This window comes from Varanus komodoensis, unplaced genomic scaffold (assembly GCF_004798865.1).
Source record: "Varanus komodoensis strain SLA01 unplaced genomic scaffold, ASM479886v1 scaffold4, whole genome shotgun sequence".
NCBI classification, from domain to species: domain Eukaryota; kingdom Metazoa; phylum Chordata; class Lepidosauria; order Squamata; family Varanidae; genus Varanus; species Varanus komodoensis.
The window spans coordinates 39,256,352-39,276,758 of NW_025335941.1; the positions used below are offsets into that span (position 1 = coordinate 39,256,352).

Genomic DNA, 20,407 nt, shown 5'->3' on the forward strand with positions numbered 1-20,407 from the left:
AATTGCAAAAGGCTAAATGCCCCATTCACAAACCAGTAACAAAGAGGTCACTGTAAACTTGGAAGAACTAATATCAGTATGTGAATTTAGTACATAATCTGAAGAAGAAAGATATGGTTATGGGAAAGGGGTGTTCATCCAGAAAAATATACAATTGGGAAATGGTCATTTTGCAAGAAACTTTAGAAACGATGAGGTATCTGTCAGTGAAGCTATGCAGGATTCAAAATCAACTTCATAAGGTTATAGAAAGGGACAGGAGCAATACTTTTTATTTAGTCTTACATTGCATTCTTCTCAGTTGATCATTGAAAGAATGGACCAGTTGAAGTTTGCACAGGAGGACTTGTGTGTGTGTGATTTTTGCAGGGCAGCATTCTCCATCACATGTTCTGCAATCATGTTTAGCTACACAGTCACAGTGCAATCATAAACCTTCCTTGTCAGAGATGGGGTTGGGCACACTGGGCATCTCTGTTGCCCTGCACACTTCGAATAATGAATTCCTAAAGAGAACATGTGCATAGCTGCATATATCTGAAGCTATATATGTATAGCTACACGTGAATATCAATATATGCACATGCAGCAGTTTTGGACATGGCTATTGGACCCACCAGCCTTTCACTACAATGTGCCCTCCCATCCTGCAGAAAGAGTTGCAATCCAGTGCAGGTAGGAAACCATGGCTGCAAAGGTGAGGAGCTTTGCCCTCTACAGCAGCAGCAGTGTCAGTAGATAGTGCAACCACCATAAGTCATCTAATACACACCTGTGCATGTGGCAAAGGAGAAATTATGCGATCACATTGAAGTCCAAAATTCCAATAAGGATAGAGATCAAATGCAAGAAAAAAAAGTGTGTCTTCCATTGCAAAACTATGTCTTGGAAATTAGCAGCTTGCACATACATATCTTAATTAAAGGGGTGGGGGAATAGAGCATACTTCCAAGTGTACTTCAGTGGCTGGCACATTTATACTTAGTTCTGACAACAGCAGAAAGGAATGGCTAGGCACTTTGACATTCAGCAGAGGAAACATTCTTTTTTGCTGGCTCTGTTCACATTTCTGTGATTGGCTTAGTTCCTTCCTTCTATCCTTCTTTCTTCTAGGCAGAATTTTCTTTTCTTGCTTATAGCCTTTTCAACTTGAGATGGGACCAAGCCACTAAACTGGATTTTTCACCTGTATCATTGCTATTATGGACTGTTGTTGTCATTGTGGGTTTTGAATCTTGTGGATCTTCTTCCTGTGGGTACTTATAGTATCAGTAGTAGTCCTATAACAGGGGCAGCAACAATTAGAAACATGGATTGACAACATGTTTCAGTTCAGATCCTGATTTAGCATTGAGAACACAGCCTGACTGACCTTGGCTCCTCAGTTCAACTCTGGAAGCTCCCTGATTCCACTCAAAACACAAATTTCAATCTTAATTTGGAAATGTGATGCTCTAATGGACTATTATTGGAAAGCAACAGCAGCTTTAACCTTTCTGCTATTTGCTAGCACAGGATTACATATATTCCACCATTTATGAAAGAAATATATTGTACTAGCTACCTTCATACTACCAATTTTTAGAAAGGGGAGCTGCTAATAATGCATTTATTTCTTAGAAGAATTTGATGACATTTGTAGCCATAGTTGCCCCTTCTGATGACATCAGGTCGGCTAGGTTTCAAATGAAATGGTGTGGGAGGGAGGAGTTTGTGTAAGAACAGCCTTAAACTTTTAGTTTTACAGAACAAAAAAGGATACACTTATGTTGCAAGTATATTTTAACCATATATACAGCATAGATTCTATGTGGCTTTACCATAGAAACCTTAATAATATCTAAAAGAGAGCTGTGTTGTTTTTGTAGGAGTAAAACTTCAAAAACAAATTCACTTTTCTTGCACTCCAGAATTTTTTCTCTTCAAGCTGCATGAAAAGACCATGTAGCATAAGGGTCACTAGGCAAGAGACCTGTAAGATTTCAGAAGAATATGCATAAGGGCTAGGGAATCATGGTGAATGAAGTACCATTTAAGTCTTTTTGTGTTCTGATGAATGGGAAGTAAAGTCACAGGAAATGCTCTCACATTGGGGTAGATGATGAACATTGAGCAAATTGCGGCAGTCAGTAGAGAAGGAGGTCTTAAACTTGCAGCATTTTCAAGCAAATGCTCAAAATGCATGAAAAATTCAGTGCAGTTAATTATTTTTAAACCATGAATTGCTCAGTTTTCAATTTCTGAACTGAGAGTCCTGCTAAAACCATTCAATGTGATTAGAAGCAGTCATCAAAAGACCATTTCCTCTCCCCAGTTTGGTTGCTGCACACCCCAGATGGGGTCACTAACAAGATGCCCTGGGAGTTCCTTCTCTTCTTCACCATTACAGCCTACTTGTTCACTTGCCTCTCATTCTGGCCCAGAAAGCCAACAGTGGCGGAGATGAGGGAAAAGTATCACTGCCTACCTGTGCACAGGCTTCCTTACCTGTCAAGCAAGGAAGTGGTAGGAATTTTATAAAAGAGGAGGAGGTGCAATAGCATCCCGTGACAATGCTGACGAGAAGGCAGATTTATTGAGGGCTGGGACCGATTGAAGTGGTATGCCCAAAGGTCCATCAAAACATGGAGATGGAACTGTTCCCAGCAGTTGCTTTTTTCTTATATGCAAAGTTTGAGGAGAAATGCATACATTTTGTAGGCACACTGTGTCTCTGTATTCCTCTAAATCTTTACATTACTAACATAAGGTTAAGGTGGCTGAGAAATAGATTTCTTCCACTTTGGAGGAAGCCCTCCTTCAGTTCAGCTATTCCCTGTATCTTTCTGAATCAGCTCAATGTGTAGTTGATTTGGGGTTTTGCTAAAACTCATGCACACCCCTAACAACAAGATGACCAGAAGACTCTTACAACTTTCTAAGCTGCATTAGAGAACCAACCTATTGCTTGGGGAAAGCTGCTGTAATGTGTAGGCTATGGGAAAACCTCTGCACTTTTTAACAGTTGCATGACAGGCGGAAATAAAACTACTGCAGTTTGTCCCTGCATCTAGGTGCAATGACATGCACTCACAAAATGATGCCTACTGAATATGTGCATGTCATGCAAAAGCACAGAAGTTCTTCAATAAACCCTGAATAACTTAGCCTTAGGGTAACTGGAAGGCTTGGCTCATGATTTGACAACCTTCCCTCTGATTGAAGAATGACCTGACTGAAGGTAATCTCTGACTTTGCCATCCTGAATATTTCTTCCTTCCTCCTCCTCCTCCTCCACTTTCATTTCTGTTTGCTGTTTAATTTCACAGCATCTCATGCTCTGGAAATCTCTGCTCTGATAGCATTAAGCTCTTCTAACACCTTTGCTCCTAAGTATATTGTCAAATGCATTCTTCTTAAGAGGATGGATTCCCAATCGAAACACATAGGCTGTTTCATTCTAAGTTCCTCATTAACTAGAATAAAACCGGTATCCATCTCTAATGGAAATGACATCTCAGTGGTGGATGCATTTGTACATTCTGGATCTATCTGACTTCACTCCTGAACTGATCTGGCCAGGATCATCAGCATCTGGGAGTAAGGTCAGAAACCATCAGAAGCTGAATTTGCATGCATCTTGTTAAAGACTTTGAAAAACAGTAAGTATTCTCATTAAAACGTATCCAGAAAGTTTACCATTTGAAGACTGAAGAAAATTATTCGTACAGTGTAAGTACTGAACTAGCTAGAGGGTAAAACAGCTTTTTCCAAGATGTTTTGGACTATGAATTCTAGCATTCCTAAGCACTGGCTTTGCTAGCTGGGTATGATGGGAATTGGTCCAAAATGTTTCAAGAGCACCAAGTTGGGTAAGGCAACTAAAAACATACTTATTTATTTATGGGATGGCACTATCCTAAAATCAGAACAGTTTTAGAAAGCATTGTTGGTGTGATCAGAACTATGACAGGCTGAATGATCAGAAGTAATTTTATTATGTAGCTGCTGCCAGACAGTATGGACAATAGACTTAATGGACTTATGGTCTGACTCAGTATATGATGGCTTCCTATGTTCCTAACATCCTAATATATTGCCCTTGATTAGATAGATTTTTAGAAGGCAATTATTATCTACAGCAGTATTTAGAGGTCAGTGTAAAAATGTGCATAGTCCTTTTATGGGTTGACTGAAAATGTGCCAATGTCATTAAAAATACCACTTAAGGCCAGGCTAGTTTGGAGAAAATAATTAACCTAAATGAATTTAGAGCTGGAGTAATAAAAGCAGACTAATTAAAGCTAGAATGCCACACCTTTATTGTCTTTTGGAAAGAACATGGATATGAACATGAATTCATGAATGCAAATACAGAAATGGAAAATGCTTTTGGAGTCTTGTGATGTATTCATTGATAGTGTGAAAAAGTAAAGTTATACAGGCTGACAAAAAAATATGTTTGGTAGAAGCTGCAAAAAGCTATATGAACTATAGTGCTGATTTTGGGCCCAAGTTACAAATAGGAAAAATCAACTTGCTCTAAGGAAAGAGGAAGCAGATGACCAAAGATATTGGCTCTTGCTTGAGATAGGTCTTACCACAAGGTCCATGCAGATGTCATATTAGAAAACTTGGGAGATTTCTGGAGAAATGTGGAGTAAACAATTTGTATCAGGAAAGCAAGACGGTAGAGTGAAGGAACAGCATCAATAAAATTAGGAAAGGAGTAGCACTTGAAATTTGGGAAAGGCTCTTTAGGAGGACTAGCCTACCCTTTTACAATGAATCAGCATGCTTAAAACATACTTCCATTTGAGAGGGTCTTATGCTGAAAAAATGGAAAGTCTAACTTCATTTTCTTTCTAATTCTGTATTAAGGATGGATGTTGCCTGAATGATCCTTTCTTATTAATAAAAGTGTTCTTTCATATTTCAAGTTGTTGTTAGGACTCAGGAAGTTTTAGAATCAAGATGAATGTGACTCTTAGCCAGGCTGAGTGAAACCACCTGACACAGAGTGGCATCCCCTCATAAATTAGTATGATAGGAGATAAAACCTCAACACATTTTAGAATCTGACATGTCTGTCCAGTTCCCTGTGTTCTGTTCATTATGCAAAGACCTGGCTGTTTCAGCAAGTTTGTATATCTATTTTGAGCTGAGATAGAGCTTTTGTTCTGCATATTTTAAATATGGGGTGTGTTTATGGTAGATTATTGCAGTAGGATGCTTTGCATGCTCTGTCATAAAATCCCTGTCACAATCTTTATGATTATCGTTGGTATCATTGATGGTGCTTTGCTGTGAGGCCTATCATTCTACCTATCTTTCATATGACTGTATCAATTTGGATTGGTTTCAGATTTAGTCTTATAGAAGAGCTATTGAACTGCTTGGGATTTAAGTTAGTTATGATTAAATTCGTTAAGTTAGGTTCCCAGAATTTCAATGGGTCACTTCTGTATTTTGATGTATTACTGTAAACCTTTCAGAGATACACACAAATCTCCTGCCATCCTTACGTATGAAGGGATACAGGGGCAACACATTCTCACTATAGCTGTAAGTGAAACTTGTAAGCAGTGTTTTTTTTCCTAACCAGAAAGCATCCTTCATTTTCTGATCCTGCACGTCAGGCTAATGACAGTGCCCCTTCCTAAGCTGTCAAGCATTAAAGTATCAATGGAGTAATTAGTAATGGACCTGGCTTTTTTCTTCACTCATTGAATTCTAGCACTTCATCTAGAAGCCAAATATGGTTGGAGTGGGGCATCTTCAACTTGTTTTCTTATCTGAACTCTCTGTAGAAATTGTCTGTGGGAGATAGAAAACTGCAGGCAAGATGTGACTAATGACACTATACTAGAAGTCAATGCTGTGGTTTTGAAATACTTACTTTGAACAACGAGACCTTTTCACTTTGTCGATCACTTGGTTTTCTCTTATTGCTATAACATCTTAGCTATGGCAAGGTCTACTGACTATTGGATGAAAATAGCTTCTAACAAGCAAGAACAAAGTCTAGACTTGGAGAAAATGTCTGGTACTATCTGATGTGGGAATATCTTCTGTACTTGGCTGATCCAAGGAACTTACCTCTTTTATGTCTACTTTGCACAGTGAAATTTCCTCCACTGATGTCTAGAAGAATAGGAAAAATGTGAAACACATATACAAACCAAAGCTCCCTACCTGTAGGGGTGAGGTGTCTCCAGGTGATGACAGGTTCAGGACGTCCATTTGCCATACACAGCAGGGTCACATTACTGCCTTCATTCACAGTGATATCTGAAGAGATGTTGGAGATCTTTGGTGGAACTATGGAAACAAAAAAAAGTTGGTCAGTTTTAGCTCAAGTGTCAATTTTTCATCTTCGGAGGGACTTGACCCCATCACTGGCTTACTGATCACTCTTCCTAGTTGTGCCATACATTTTAAAATAATGTCCCATAAATTCAGGTGTACCCGTTATTGATAGATACGAGTATGTCATTTGTGACCCACTGTGTTTATTAGTATTAACATTTATTCACAACATGCCTTACACAGTCAAAAGCTGATCAGGGTATCAGAGAAAAAGAAAGAATGCAAACTGGACAGAGATGGATACATTTGAATCCATTAATATTAAATACTATTTTCAATGGCGTTTACTCCCAGTTTATTGCGCAAATGATTGCATAAGTACATGTTATGGCAGCAACCCAGATCTTAAAGCATGGATTGTCCCCTAAAAGCTGCAAAGGAGGTGGGCTATCTGTTTCAAGCAGAGATGTGGTATCTGGGAGGAGATGCTGGAGCCTTACTGCTCCTTTGCTTCCTCCAGAAGTCCACTACCTGTACAACTTTTCAGGAGGAAAGTGGATGAAGGTCATGGCTACAGTATACATGTGTGTTGGGGGCAGGGATGGTCATTGAAAGCAGCAGGCAGGGAAAGCACCCCATTCCGCTGGTTCTCCACCTTTTCACAACTATTTAACCATAGCTCACCCAAGCTATTGCACTTCCTAAGGCAGAAAGTAAATGGTATCTACCCGCATCATAACAATTCATGCTATTCAAACATTCCCTAGTTATTTTGGCACCCGAGGTAGAAAATTCTAGAAGTGTCTCCCTTGAGAATAAAAATATGACAAAAATGCATTAAAAAAGAAGAAATCAACTGAAGTAGCTGCCTCACACTGCCTAATGAGAGAGCTGCTACTGGGTTTAGTTGAATGCATGTTCAAACACCGTGAGGCAGCAGCTTTAACATTCAGTTTGCCTCCCTTCTCAAGCCTGAAGTCAAAGTGTCTGCACCCATGAATGAGAGACCGCAGTGGCTCAGAGGAATTTCATAATCTCTTTCTCCCTGTAGTACGCAGTTTCTATTTGTAGCTATGGTTGCAGTATCTTCTTTGGCATGACAGGAAGCTGAATTAGTGTGAAATTCCCCCTACGATGCATATTTTTGCTTTGGAATTTGAGCCTTCACTTCAAAGAGTCCTTGTGATTCCGTAAATAATCCTGGAAATGCAAACTGAGTACAAACCAGTGCAGTGTATTGTGCCAGTACTATATTTAGCTGCAGAAGAAGTACAGCTGAGTCAAGAAAATGTATACAATATTTGCCTGAATTTAAAAAAAAAGCTTTTGCCAGAGCCATGAGTCAGCTTCTAGAGCACCATATTGGAAGGCAGAGAAAATCAAATGGCCTTTGATCCACTATGGGGCCTAAAATAACTGCAAGGCTGAGTCATCACAAGCACTAGCCTCTTAGATGACTCTCCTTTCATAAATGTTGGATTAAAAGATGAAGCCTTCCAGGTGCTGTTTCTACCTGGATAAGGAGACTGTTGATCCTCCCAGATGAGTCAATCAAGAGACAGGGAGACTAAAGGAAGTGGTGAAAGCCACACAGTGGTCTCAAAAGCAAGGACCGTGGAAATAACCTGTAGTGACATGAAGATGAAATAAAACAAGATTGGGACAGATCCCTGGAAATTAGGACTGGACCTCAGCATTAACAAATTGTGGACTGTAAAGGGAAGTTTGGAGGACTATGGAGACTTTGGTCATGGCAACATAAAACTGCACAGCTTTAACTGGGGGATGGTGCCTGATACAGCTTTTACTGTAACAGTAACATACAAGCCAGAAGGACTACAAGCACCAAAAAAGCATGGCAGAAATGGGCTGAACTTTACCTTCCATATCTGAAGTACCAAACAGCCTGTAATTCTGCTCAGACTTCTAGTCTGTTCTTGGGAAGGCTCAGTGATTGGGCTGCTATCTTCTGTCATCATCAAAACAAGAAAGTAACCCCAGTGAGAGCTAGTATTTTGTAAAGTACAAGATGGAGGGCTGTGGATACTGTTTCAGTGCTGTGGTGCTTTCTGGAGTGGCTCTACCAGCAGTGAGTACCCTTGTAGGCCAAACTTCTAGAGGCCCACATCTTTCATCAGCCCTAGCTAGAATAGCCGATGGTGGAAGATCATGTGAATTGTAGGGCCAAACAACTGGAAAGCCACAAGTTGCCCAGTGCTGGAATATTATTTATGTATTTATTGTTTATCATATATAAGTATTTACTGCTTTCTCATAAACCATCAAAGAACTTTAAAAGGATAAAACCATAAAATATTGCAGTAAATAATCACTTCCGGAACTGGCTTTGGCCAAAAGAGTTTTGCTGAATTATTTTCAGCATTATCTCAGTGAGAACTGCAGTGCTTGATTAAGCAGGCAGAGAACTAAGAAGGGACTCCTACATCTTTTGAAGAGCTTTAGAATCTTCCTCCTGCCACTCTCACTGCACACAAATCTGGTACTCCAGGCTAACTGCTTCTGAATGCACGAATGTACAAGTCTGTCCAGTTGGCAGTTGTACTAACTCGCACAGTCCCTAAGGTACCTTTTTGGGTTGCTTGCTTGAAGGCTGTGATGAACTTAACAGTCTGCCCTGGAATACATTTAGGCATTGAGTTTCATATGTTCAAAAATCAGAGCTCTCCACTAGCAAAGAAACTAGATCCTCCAGAATGGAACTGAATGGCACACATACAATGTAGAAGCTTTCAAGGGTGTTCTGTTTCATTATGTCAAACATCATAGGTGTTAAAAGCACCTCCCTCTTAATTTGCAACATGGTCCTTGTCACTACTGTCCATTCAGGTTGGAAAGCCTGCCTACATACCAGTCTTTTACCCATGGAACTAGAGCAAACACAGTGTCAAAGCCCAGCTAATCCCAAGCCCCTGTTAGAGTGGAATACTACCATTGCTCAGCTACCATGGATTAGGGGCAGATGGTGGCAAGAGAAGGCCAACAGAGCCAAATTGCTTGGCCCAGTAAACAAGACTGAACACATGGTAAAGAGAAAGAGATGATTGGTATATTTTAATTTAGACTGTCTTGTGTCCCTCTTCCCATTTCAAAATAGACACATAACAAGGATAAGTACTTGTGGATACCTTCCCTTGCTTTTATATTAAGGTTGCCTGTGCCTTTATACAGGACAGATGTGTATTTGAAGGCATCTTCTGTTTTAAGGCTGCCCAATCTAGGCCTGGTTTAAGATAAAGAACCAAAAGAAAAGAAAGCAGCAAAGGCTTTGAAGTTAACACCTGGGCTGTGTGATGATCTGGTGACACTAGAGTGAGATGCCGTGGTTCTATTTGCAGTCTAGTGATTATTCCCAAATTGATATGAATGTATGTAAGCTAGCACGTGCCATGCTATGTAAATTTGTGGCACCTTTTCTTCTCTCTTTTTAGTGGCACATTAAGTGACCATCCCGACATAACAGTGTACCTGCTGCTATTAATCCATCCTGCTGCAACCTGGCCTGTACCTGTTTAAAAACCAAGGTAGCACTTGTTCTCTTCTTTAAAGATATTCTGGGGTAGAGTAGGGGACCACATAATTGTTTTACAATGTGTTGCTTGCAGTTCCAAAATTGCATCCTTTCATGCATGCTACTATCTTTATGTTCATGTGACTGAATTTATATGCATAAGAAGGTGCATTCCTCCATTCCTGACCCTAATTCAGAGATTTAATTTAGATCTGGGATTGGGGCATTAGACTGATGGAGGGTAAATCTAGACAACTTAACGTATCGCCAAATGGCAAAAGAAAGGACAAACTGGGCATAATTTATTGGAGGCGGGAAGCAGAAAGCAAGTGCTGCTCCTGGTACATAGGACAGTTGAAGTGCATGCAATATTTCTGAAATACACAACTGTGAGATCTATTTTTAAACATGTTTCCTTGCTGGATTGAACCATGTAGATCTCTACCACCACCCCAGTTCTGTTTGGAATTCAATTCAGAATGAGCTTGTTAGCCTTTCTTTTGGGTAAAGCTATACAGCATTGGGTGGTGAAGCAGCACATAGAACATGATCAGCTGCCTTATATTGAGTCAGATGGTTGTCCATCTGGCCCACCATTGTGAGTGCTGACTAAGAGAAGTTCTCCAGGGCTTCAGGCAGGAGCATTCCCTGCCCCACCTGGAGATTTGAGGGGCCCAACCTGGAGCCTTCTATATGCAAAACATGCCCTCTTCCACTGAACTACTAGCCATTGTAAATTTAATATGTCCCAGAAGTTCAGTGATCTCTCAACCACCTGGAAAACATTCTAGCATGATAATTAGCAAATCCTCCTTTCCTCCAGTTTGAGCAGCCATAACGGAACAGATTCCTATTTATCAGCAATTCTCCCATGAGGTAAAGCAGCTCCATCTACTCCTTAGCTGCATCATGTACTTATCTAGTTTTGCACAAAAGGGCAGCTGGAATGTTTTCTGTCACTCTACATAGCCAATACAGTAGCAGTGATTGGCTGGAGCATGTCCAGCATATCTCAAACTGAGCCCAATCTGCCTTTGCATAGCTGCTCTTTCATGCTAAGCTCTTCACTCTGAGCATTTTATTGAACGCTGGGCTCTTCCAAGTGATGGAAAACTTTTTTGGCTTGGTTGAACTATCACCCTGTGTCCCAGCTTCCACCCTGCCATTTGCATGCACTGGTTCTGCACTGTGGGAGCATTGTGGCTGAAGGTTCTGCCTCATTCCAGAGGGTTAGATTAGAGTACACGTCTATTCTTTCAGTGTTATTACAGAACACCAAGAGTCTTGCATATAGAAGAAATCTGCAGTGCACGTTATGCTTATGCTTCTCATGTGAACTGTGGATCTATCAAAAACAGCAAGAGTGAAAGCACCTATTGTATCCAGGAACAAGAAAATGTTCTCAAGTGCCACAATCTTACTTGAACCTTTTCTTTTTTCCCTAGCAGTATGAACCGATGAAGCATTAACAAGATTTTGCAAGATATACCTGCAAAAAGATGAGTGGCCCCAGAGGAAGGAAATATCTTTCTGAAATGCATTGGGCTTAAAAAGCTTTTTTTCCCCTAGCACTTGAGAACATGTTTTCTCCTGCGTTTGAATTCCTGTGGATTTATGCCAGTGTAAAAACAACTCTAGAATGATACACCATCAGCTATAAGACATGGGTCTATGTAGAATAATAATTCCAGAAATCTTTTTCTAGTTGTAGGATAGGCAATATTGAAGAACATGTCATATTTTTAAAGGAATATGTGAATTCACAGGCTTCCTCTCTCCCAAGTTTCCTATGCAATATATACCAGTGGTAAAAATGGCCAGGCACATTCTTGCTCAGGAGAAGCAGGCCAGGGTAACAATGAAGAAACTGGACCATAGGCTGTCTGTAGGCATGGAACTGAATGCAAAGTTGTAACAAGAGGTGCTGTGAGGCCATTGACAGGGCTTTGCATTAACTGGCAGACAATCTGTTCTCACAACATCAGATCTAGCCCTGGTGATTTTTCAAGCTGTAGTTTTCATGACAGGAACAACTCACATTGATGCAAAGGATAAAACAGGAATGAGACATGAAAACATACTAAAATACCCAGTGCAATCAGGGTTGCACTCAAGATGAAAGCAAGTGATTTGTTTTCACAAAACATTAGCATGTCTCTCAAGCACCAGCTTCACTTGTAACAAAAGGACTGGGGAAAAGTAGCTTCACAAATGAGAACAGGCAAAACAACTCCCAGTAAGACATTTATCCCTTTTGAATGAAAGCAGAAACTTTTGAAAGGCTCTTTTGACACTTCCTGGTGGAATATAAAAGCAACAGTTTCCAAATAGGTCTTCAAAATTCCCTTACGAGATCAATTTATTATTAATTATTACATTACATTTATATTCCAACTTTTACTCTCTTACAAGAAACCCAAGGTGGCTTACAAAATACTCACGTTCTCCATTGCATCCTCACAACAACCACCATGTGAGGTAGGTTAAGCTAGAAGTCTATGACTGTTCCAAAGTCACCTAGTAAGCTCCATAGCTGAGTGGGAACATGAACCAAGATCTCCCAAAACTCTAACCCAGCCCTCTAACTACCACATGACACTTCAATTTAACCAAAAGCTGCTGCATTTCTTCTTCCACATATATTTCTAGCTCCTAGTCTTTGTGGACTTCCATATCTCATCCTCAGATGGCTTTAAACATTTCACCTGTTTTCAGGAGACAGAGATAGCTATAGCATCCAGCAAACACTTGGCTATATCAGTGAGTCACCAGGTATCAAAACAGAGCAATTAAAATGCTTGGATCAGCTCAAACTCAATGGTTTCAGCTGAGTCATTTCATGCTTCACTTGTGAGTCACAGCATCTTACCAAATTCCTCCCAAAGTCAGAACAACAACAGTGATTCACACCCTATACCTTATTCCAACTACATATTGGGATTTTGGTTATTCTACATCCTTTTTTCAGGTTCTAATCCTATCACACTGAATAAGGAAAATGAGTAATCTAACTCTTTGTATTCCTCAACTATAAGGGTGAAGAACAAGCCATTAAATTTTCATCTAAAAAAAAGAGGTTTATAGCCATAAAAAGCCTCCACGGGAGCTTCCCAATTAAGCCTTGAGGGCTGTAATTTCCTTGTCCCTGCCTCCTAATTAACAACGTTTTGCAACAAATACAAAGAAACTAATCAGCCCCCAGGTGAAGATTAAAGAGAGGGGGGCATGCTGGCCATTGCAGGCACACATACACCTCAAGCATTTTGGATCTGACATCTTGCCCACTACAATTAGCAGTCCTTTTTTAGGGCAACTAATTGGCAGCAAATTGGCCTCATTAGTCATTGTTATGCTAAAGTGAATGAGAGGAGTGTGAGGCAAGAGGAGAGAGGATTTAAAGAGGGGGCTGAACTGGTAAATAGGACTGAGTGGCTAATTTCCCTCTTCTCTGCTACACTGCAGGCTAATCACTGCTCTTTACACCTCTAACAAGAAGCAGTGGGATGCCGCTTCTGTCCACATGTAACAATCTAAGCAAACACTTAAGCCCTTTAGGGCGATGCATGCTAATGTCTGTGGATCATTCTGAAGATGAAGAATGCTACTAAAGCTTTCATTTGGAGTTGGAGAACGGGAGATAGGTTCCTGTCATTTTGCGGTGGTGGGGAGGGATTAAACTCTGTTCACAGGAACACATGACTCAACTACCAGGGATCAACTCAGTTAATAAATCTGTGCTTTATTAAATTATGCCAAAATGAGAAATGCTCAGAATGTCACTGCTGTATGGGCTTTAAAGGCAATATCTTTGCATGGTAAAAGTAATTTCAAAATCTTCCGTTCTTCCACAAAGGCAAAGTTTCTCTTCCTATGAATTCAGTTACAAAATTTCAGAGATACAGACAGGATGGACCCAGAAGGATAATCTGGCGAAGAAGTGCCAAATTTAGGGTCATATTGCAATCATCATCCTGGCCTGTGAAGGATACAGCACCATTATCATCTACTATTATTTATGAAATTTAAATGTACAAAATGTAAAACAACTTAAATACATAAAACAATTACAATAAAAATATAAGATATATTTTTAAAAAACCCTAGCTGACATAAATGCCCCAACATATGGTATTAGATGGCATTACATTTCTGAGATAAGGATGGTTTGAACCTAATGCCAGAAAGATGCTAGCATTGGCATTGGGGGCCCCAGTTGGGAGATCATCCCATAAATGGAAAGCAATCACTGAGAAGGCCCTTTCTCTTTTGCCCACCTTCTTTGGAAATGGCACTCAGAGGAAGGCTCAGATTTTGACTGATTCTGGGTAGATTGAGGTCATGTGACACATTCCTTTAGCCATTGTGATCCCATGTTCTGTGAGGTTTGGGCAATTAAAACCAGCACCGTGGATCAGGTTCAGAAGCATCCAGGCAACCGAACTGAGTGGATCAGAATTTTCAGGCTTTCCAGTCCCAGTTATTAGTTTGGCTGCCACATTTTGCAGAAGCTGTAGCTTCTGAATGGTCTTTAAGTGCATTGCAGAAATCTAACTTGGAGGTTATCAGCACATTGATTGGTGAAAGTAGGTAATCTCTGTCCAGGTTACCCTTCTCCTTGGATTCTGAAGTGTGTACCCAGAAACCCTGGTGAAGGTGTGATCCTTTCAATGTCAACCCTTACAAAATTGGGCAAGACTCATATAATAGAGCCACAGTCCAGATTGCTACTGAAGCAACATATTAGTCCAGTTTGCATGTTAGCAGCCATTATGACTATCACTTGGAGCTGTCCATGGTTCTGTTTGTGTCTGTACTCACAACTGAACTTCTGCTTGGGCTTGCACACCAACCCAGCCCATGTGCATCAGGACAAGAGCTAACAGATAGTTTCAGTCAAACTAATAAAAGGGGCTTATTGCCTCTTCCCTCTCTCAGATATAGGATATGTTCCCAGTGTGCTCTTTCTGTGCATTGCGAATATATAATAAAATATATACTAAGCACAGGGGCAGAGACTGTATTATTATTTATACACAGAGCAACCAAAATCCACTCTCTTGCCCTTGTGAAAGCCGTTCATCTGAACAGGTGGTCACTTGGCCTACAAATGACTCTTTTTAAACTTTGGCGCAGGGCTAATTTTACTAGCCAAGCATCATTAGACGTGGAACTAAATGCTCATCATGCCCACCATATTCCCCACCTGTTTTGCTGAGAACTCTAAAGGCCATTGTGTCTGAAAAGGGGAGCACTTTCTAAACACTAGCTGTGCTTGAGGCAACAAGCTGCCAACTGGTAGCTGGATCAAGTTTCTTTAAAGCACCAGTGTAATCTATCATATAGTATAATAAAGTAATTGAGCTTTTAATCTACATGGAAGCGTATGGCAAATACTTCACAGGAGCAGGGGAGGTGCAAAGCCAAACTTAATAACAGTGAACCTTTGAAAAAGTGTTGATATGCATCTAGAGGCTTGGGCCTATCACTGTAAATATTTTATTAGATTCTTCCTCCTATTCACTCAGCAATCAAATAGGCATTCTTCAAAGAGCACCTTTGAAGTGAGATCACTTAGTGATCTGATTAGAAGAGGAAAAGAGGACTGGCCTCTATTTCACACCAACCGAAAACCTTTTTGGTAGTCTTAAAGAAACATTACATTCAGAGAGGAGGGCAGATGAGGGACTGCTTGCTATGGCTGCAGCATAGATCATGGCACAAAGAGAACCCTAAACCCAACATCCTTATTTTACCACAGAAAATGAGGTTCATCAGCTTAGAAGGTATGTGAGTAACAAGTATGTTAAATTTAATTTAGGTCAGTTAAATAATTAAATAATAATATTTTTTATTTATAAAAAAGATATAATATGCCACTTGGGTTTTAACTCTGTAAATATTGTGTTGGGTCCAGAAACTTTTTCCTGTGAATACAGAGTTTCCAGAAGTTGCCTCCATCTGATTTTTGGGAATCCCACTTCCTTTTAAACACCATTTAGCTGGGTATCCTAACCCTTTCTGTGGTATTTTAGATGGTTGTAGGGAAAAGGAATGGGGTGGGAATTCTACTTCTGTTGGCCCATTGCATGTACTAGATTTTGGATCCAACAAATTGTAGCATAGATGCCAGACTGCCAGAAGTATCTGTAACTTCCCACTGGAAAAAAAAAAATTAAGTATTGCACATAATATAGAGAACAAGAACTTATCAGAGCCTGATGGGTTTTAAGGCTGACCATGTGATTAATGTGGGTTGTTGTTGAAGCATGGGTTTATTTATTTAATTCTATGCCACCCAACAACAAAAGATATCCAGGTGGTTGTTGCTGAACCATGCATTGTCATGCTTTGTGAACTCAGCTGTGTTAGTAATGATTTATTAACCATAAACAGCCCATATGTCACAAACCAAACATGGGTTCTCTACATGAGTTGTTCATGATAACAAACCATCATTTGCATCTGAGTTCACACAACACAGCTCATGTTTCAGGAACAACCAACACACAACCCATACTCAACCTTGAGTGTGGATTATTTTGTTATATGAAGGCATTCAATGACAGTGACTGCTGCTACTGATACTTTTCCTTTTTTTTTTCTTTTTCCTTTCCTTTTTTGGAGAAAAATTATTTGAGAAGGTGAATGAAAGTGGAGAAGCAACAGTGATGTTTCAACCCTTCCCTGCTGACCTCTTCTCTTCTCCAAACCAAGCTCCCCAGCTACTTCCTTCCCTACAAGACTGGGTCTGATAGACAGATGAACTCACTTTGTTCATTTAAGTTGGCATTGTGAAAGTTGCATATTACTTTTGTGGATAAATCTTGACGTACAATAACAGCAGAAAGGCATGCCTAAATATCTCAGGAAATATTGAAGAAGAATGGGTAAAACTGTCAGTTTAATTTTATCTAACATGTTTATATATAAATTTTCAGTTCTTCACCAGTTCTTCTGATGAAGAAAGTTGTGAATTGGATAATTTCTTATCAGACAGGGAACTGAACAAGACCCTTGCCCATTTGCACTGGTTTAATTCAATAGGTACCACTATTGTTGTACCTGCCTGTGATGCTGCTGTTAAAAGATGAGGAAAGGAAAGGAAAGAAGTCCCTAAAAATTTTACTCCGGTAGCCAAAGCAGCTATACAGGGTGGCACTTACCTCCATTTCAAAGGCCATGAACCTTCAAAAGATGAAGAGTGCATCAAAACGGATGTGGCAAACCCATTCCAGCACTGGCATGGTAGAATATACAGGGAAACAAACCTAGACTTTTAAGAGCACTGAATATCCTCTGCCTAGATAATTAATGTCAGTTTTGTTTCCTCTGACTTTCATTTAAAAAAAAAAATCTCAAGTGCTTTGTGTCAAACTTCATGAACTTTGGATTATTCCTATAAATCACCCCTTCAGATTGAACCATTAAACTTCACACCAATTCCTGCACCGAAACCCCTCCTCAGCTATAAAAATACTGTGCTGTGAAAAGGAAGTACTCTGTTCAAATCTCTGGGTTGTTAAAATCATAAAAATATTATCTGTCAGCCTGTGGGTACAGCCTGTGTAATTTTCATTTTCTGGTATTTTAAGACAAGCAGCAACAACAATAAGAATAATGGGGGATAAAGTTCACCTAGTCTATCGTATTCATGTAGGATTAGGCTAAATTAGCCAAACTATTAAAAAAAAAAGGAAAAAAAGTGGAGCTGTAAAGAAAATATGACTAAAATTTATTTAAGTGTGCTTAAACTTAAAAATAATCAGAAAAATATGTGCATAGAATAAAGGAAACTTAGCAATATCACCAAAACTTACATCAGCATGCTATTGGCCTAGAAATTTCATACCAGCAAGAGCTTTCTGATTAATATACCTAAGAAGGCATGCTGTGAATTGTGCACGACATTATTCTTAATGCATATTTAAATTACACTGAAGATTGTTTATTCTATTAAATCCAAAGGTGTAAATCCTAGGATCCTGAGTAATTCAAATGGGTAAACAATTTTAAAAAGTGCAAATATATGTGTAGCTACATTGTTCCTGTTTACAGTAGTGGTAGTATTTGGCATGGCATGCTGATCTTGACAGCAGAAAGAGATCTTCATAGATGGAAGCTTTTTAGGACAACTTTTCAGCTGAAGCCTTTCTTTGTGAGTTGCAGGAATGTAATAGGCTGGCTAGTACTGAGTCAGACCATTGGTTCATCTAGGCTAGTATTGTTGACACTTACTGTCAGTGGCACTATAGAGTGTCAGTTTTTCCAGTTTTCACTGGAAGTTCCAGGGAATGAACCTGGAACTTTCTGCATGCAAAGAATATGGGATCTATATACCATGGTATTTTCTGTGGGCCAATAGAGGCACATCTAGCACAATACAACACAAACTTAATGTTTCTTACTGTAGCTATTATTGAAAAATGTTTGGCATTTTAGGTAACTCTTCGATTATGCTTTTGTCTCAAAAGTGCCCACTTAACTATTACTTAAACACATTTTAAAGGAGGGTATTTTTGAGTTCTTCGGGCTTGAAATAATTGATTAGATTCATGTTTAAGAAGGGCAAAAGCAACAAAAAACTCAAATACCTGGGATCCTGTTTGTAGGAGGTGTCTCTGAAGTGTCTGCAAAACTGAGATTATAATCTTTCAAAACTGTCTTTCACAATATATTCCATGACAGAAAATGTATTACATGGCAAGCTTATTAGATGAAGTTTCATTAATGTTGCAATACACAAGTCTTTCAGTTCCACTGTACATATCACAAGGAAAAAAACATGCAACTTGCCTTCATTTACATATATAGCTAGGATGCCTGGTTTAATTACTTACAAAATTAGTAATACAGAATATCATATGCAGGTAAAGTTATTCTACATTCATAGTAGTAGAAGTTATCACCCAAACTTTATCAAGTATGACCCATTGCTTTGGACTTCTCTCTGGTGACATGATAAAATGAAACAAATCAGAACTATTAGCAGCTGGAATTAGCATATTGAAAATGCATTTTTAGCAAATGGTAAATCAGTGAAAACAAATACCCTTAACATATTTCTAAATAAAAACAGCAAACTATACATTTAATGTATTATTGCTAATTGATAAAATATCAAGGGAACTTGAAAAATGGGATACATGATTGTTTGTGCAATGGAGCATGCTAAACATAAATAATGGTGTATTGTTGATTCTCCTGCTTCACTAACTTTTTCCAGGAGCTGAATTTTTGCAATTGGGTGGGGAGACAAGAAAGTATGACCTTCTGCAATCTAGGAACCAGTTTTTATGAATAATGGAAAACATAGACAGCAAAGCAGCATGACTGTTTGCGATAACATTTTACCAGTTATAATCAACTTCTGCTGGGGAAAACCCCTCTTGATTCTAATCAAGTTTGCCTAAGCATAAGATTTAACTTTTGCTGAAAATAGGAGAAAAAAGAGCACTGTGTTTACTGTTTCAACTGGCCAGTCTGTTTCTTTTCTCATCAATGGAGCCCTTGCTTAGTGGAAATGGACAAGCAGAATAAAATTCAGAAATGCTTGCCATGGGAATTTCAATATTCTCTAATATTTGAATGCCAAAAACTGGACCTAAGAGAAAAATATAGAGCTGAGAAGTAATGTTATTTTATATGCATTCCTCCCATGCTCAGAGTGATGTACATGATTATTCTTTCTGATCCCATCACAAAATATGAATGTAACATGCAATGTCTTCTCAACAACAATACATTTTACAAGAGGGCTATTCATAAGAACATTTGCATGCTAACTTTAAGTAGAGAGCAATTAACTATGTCTTCTATCAGTTAGCTATAAGTGCAAATATGTGTTCTTGAAACTGGGTTAATTCCTGGAAGTGAAAAGCTCATTACCCTATGAGGATATGGACTTCAACAATGACACTTCTGGTAAGCTGCAAGCAAAAGACATCCCTACACTATGCTCATTTCATTATTGAAAAAAAATTATGCCATTTCAGCAATAAATATATATATTTTGGTACCACTTTATCTTAATTGGCTTAAGGGATGTTTCAGGGACTGTATCCTAGAGACTAATTATTAAAGCCTATAATAGTCAACTAGTTTGGGTCTGTTGTTGGATGGGGTCAGTCCCTACAGTCATTGCTTTCTGTCTAGGCCAGGTGAGTCTCACAAACACCTTCTCATTTGAAGGAAACCAGCTAGTCAGATAAAACAGGAATGATATACCCATCTCACGCTGTTATACTTCCAGCAAGCCTGAAAGAGAAATTAGTCCAAGAAATGGTAACCTTTGTATGAATCCCTCTGGCTGAGTACAGATTTCAACAAGTGCTGCATTTGTTCAAGACCAACACCTGTTCCACCAAAGCAAATTTAAGAATAGGTCTTTCTTACAAAGAAGTTCTTATTGCAGAAACAGTCTACAGTTCTGGCTTGGTGCTTTATGTAAATGAAAGAGCTGCTCTAGGCAAGTTGGTAGAAGTCTCTTATCCATAGGTCAATCTTTTGTGACTCCTTGCTCCCCTCCCCTCCCCTCCCCTCCCCTCCCCCCCCCCCCCCCCCTCCCTCCCCCCCCCCTTTTTCTTTCTTTTT

The 20,407-nt window shown here is 39.3% G+C and overlaps 1 protein-coding gene across 2 annotated transcripts in view; it reads right to left on the minus strand.

The window, feature by feature from the left end:
- LOC123029272 (limbic system associated membrane protein) overlaps window positions 1-20,407 on the minus strand; it is a 500,040-nt gene that overhangs the window by 155,056 nt on the left and 324,577 nt on the right. For both annotated transcript variants that reach the window (XM_044442038.1, XM_044442039.1), the window contains exon 3: window positions 6,175-6,300. In XM_044442038.1, coding sequence (XP_044297973.1) covers window positions 6,175-6,300 — 126 coding nt within the window. The remainder of the gene's footprint in view (window positions 1-6,174; window positions 6,301-20,407) is intronic.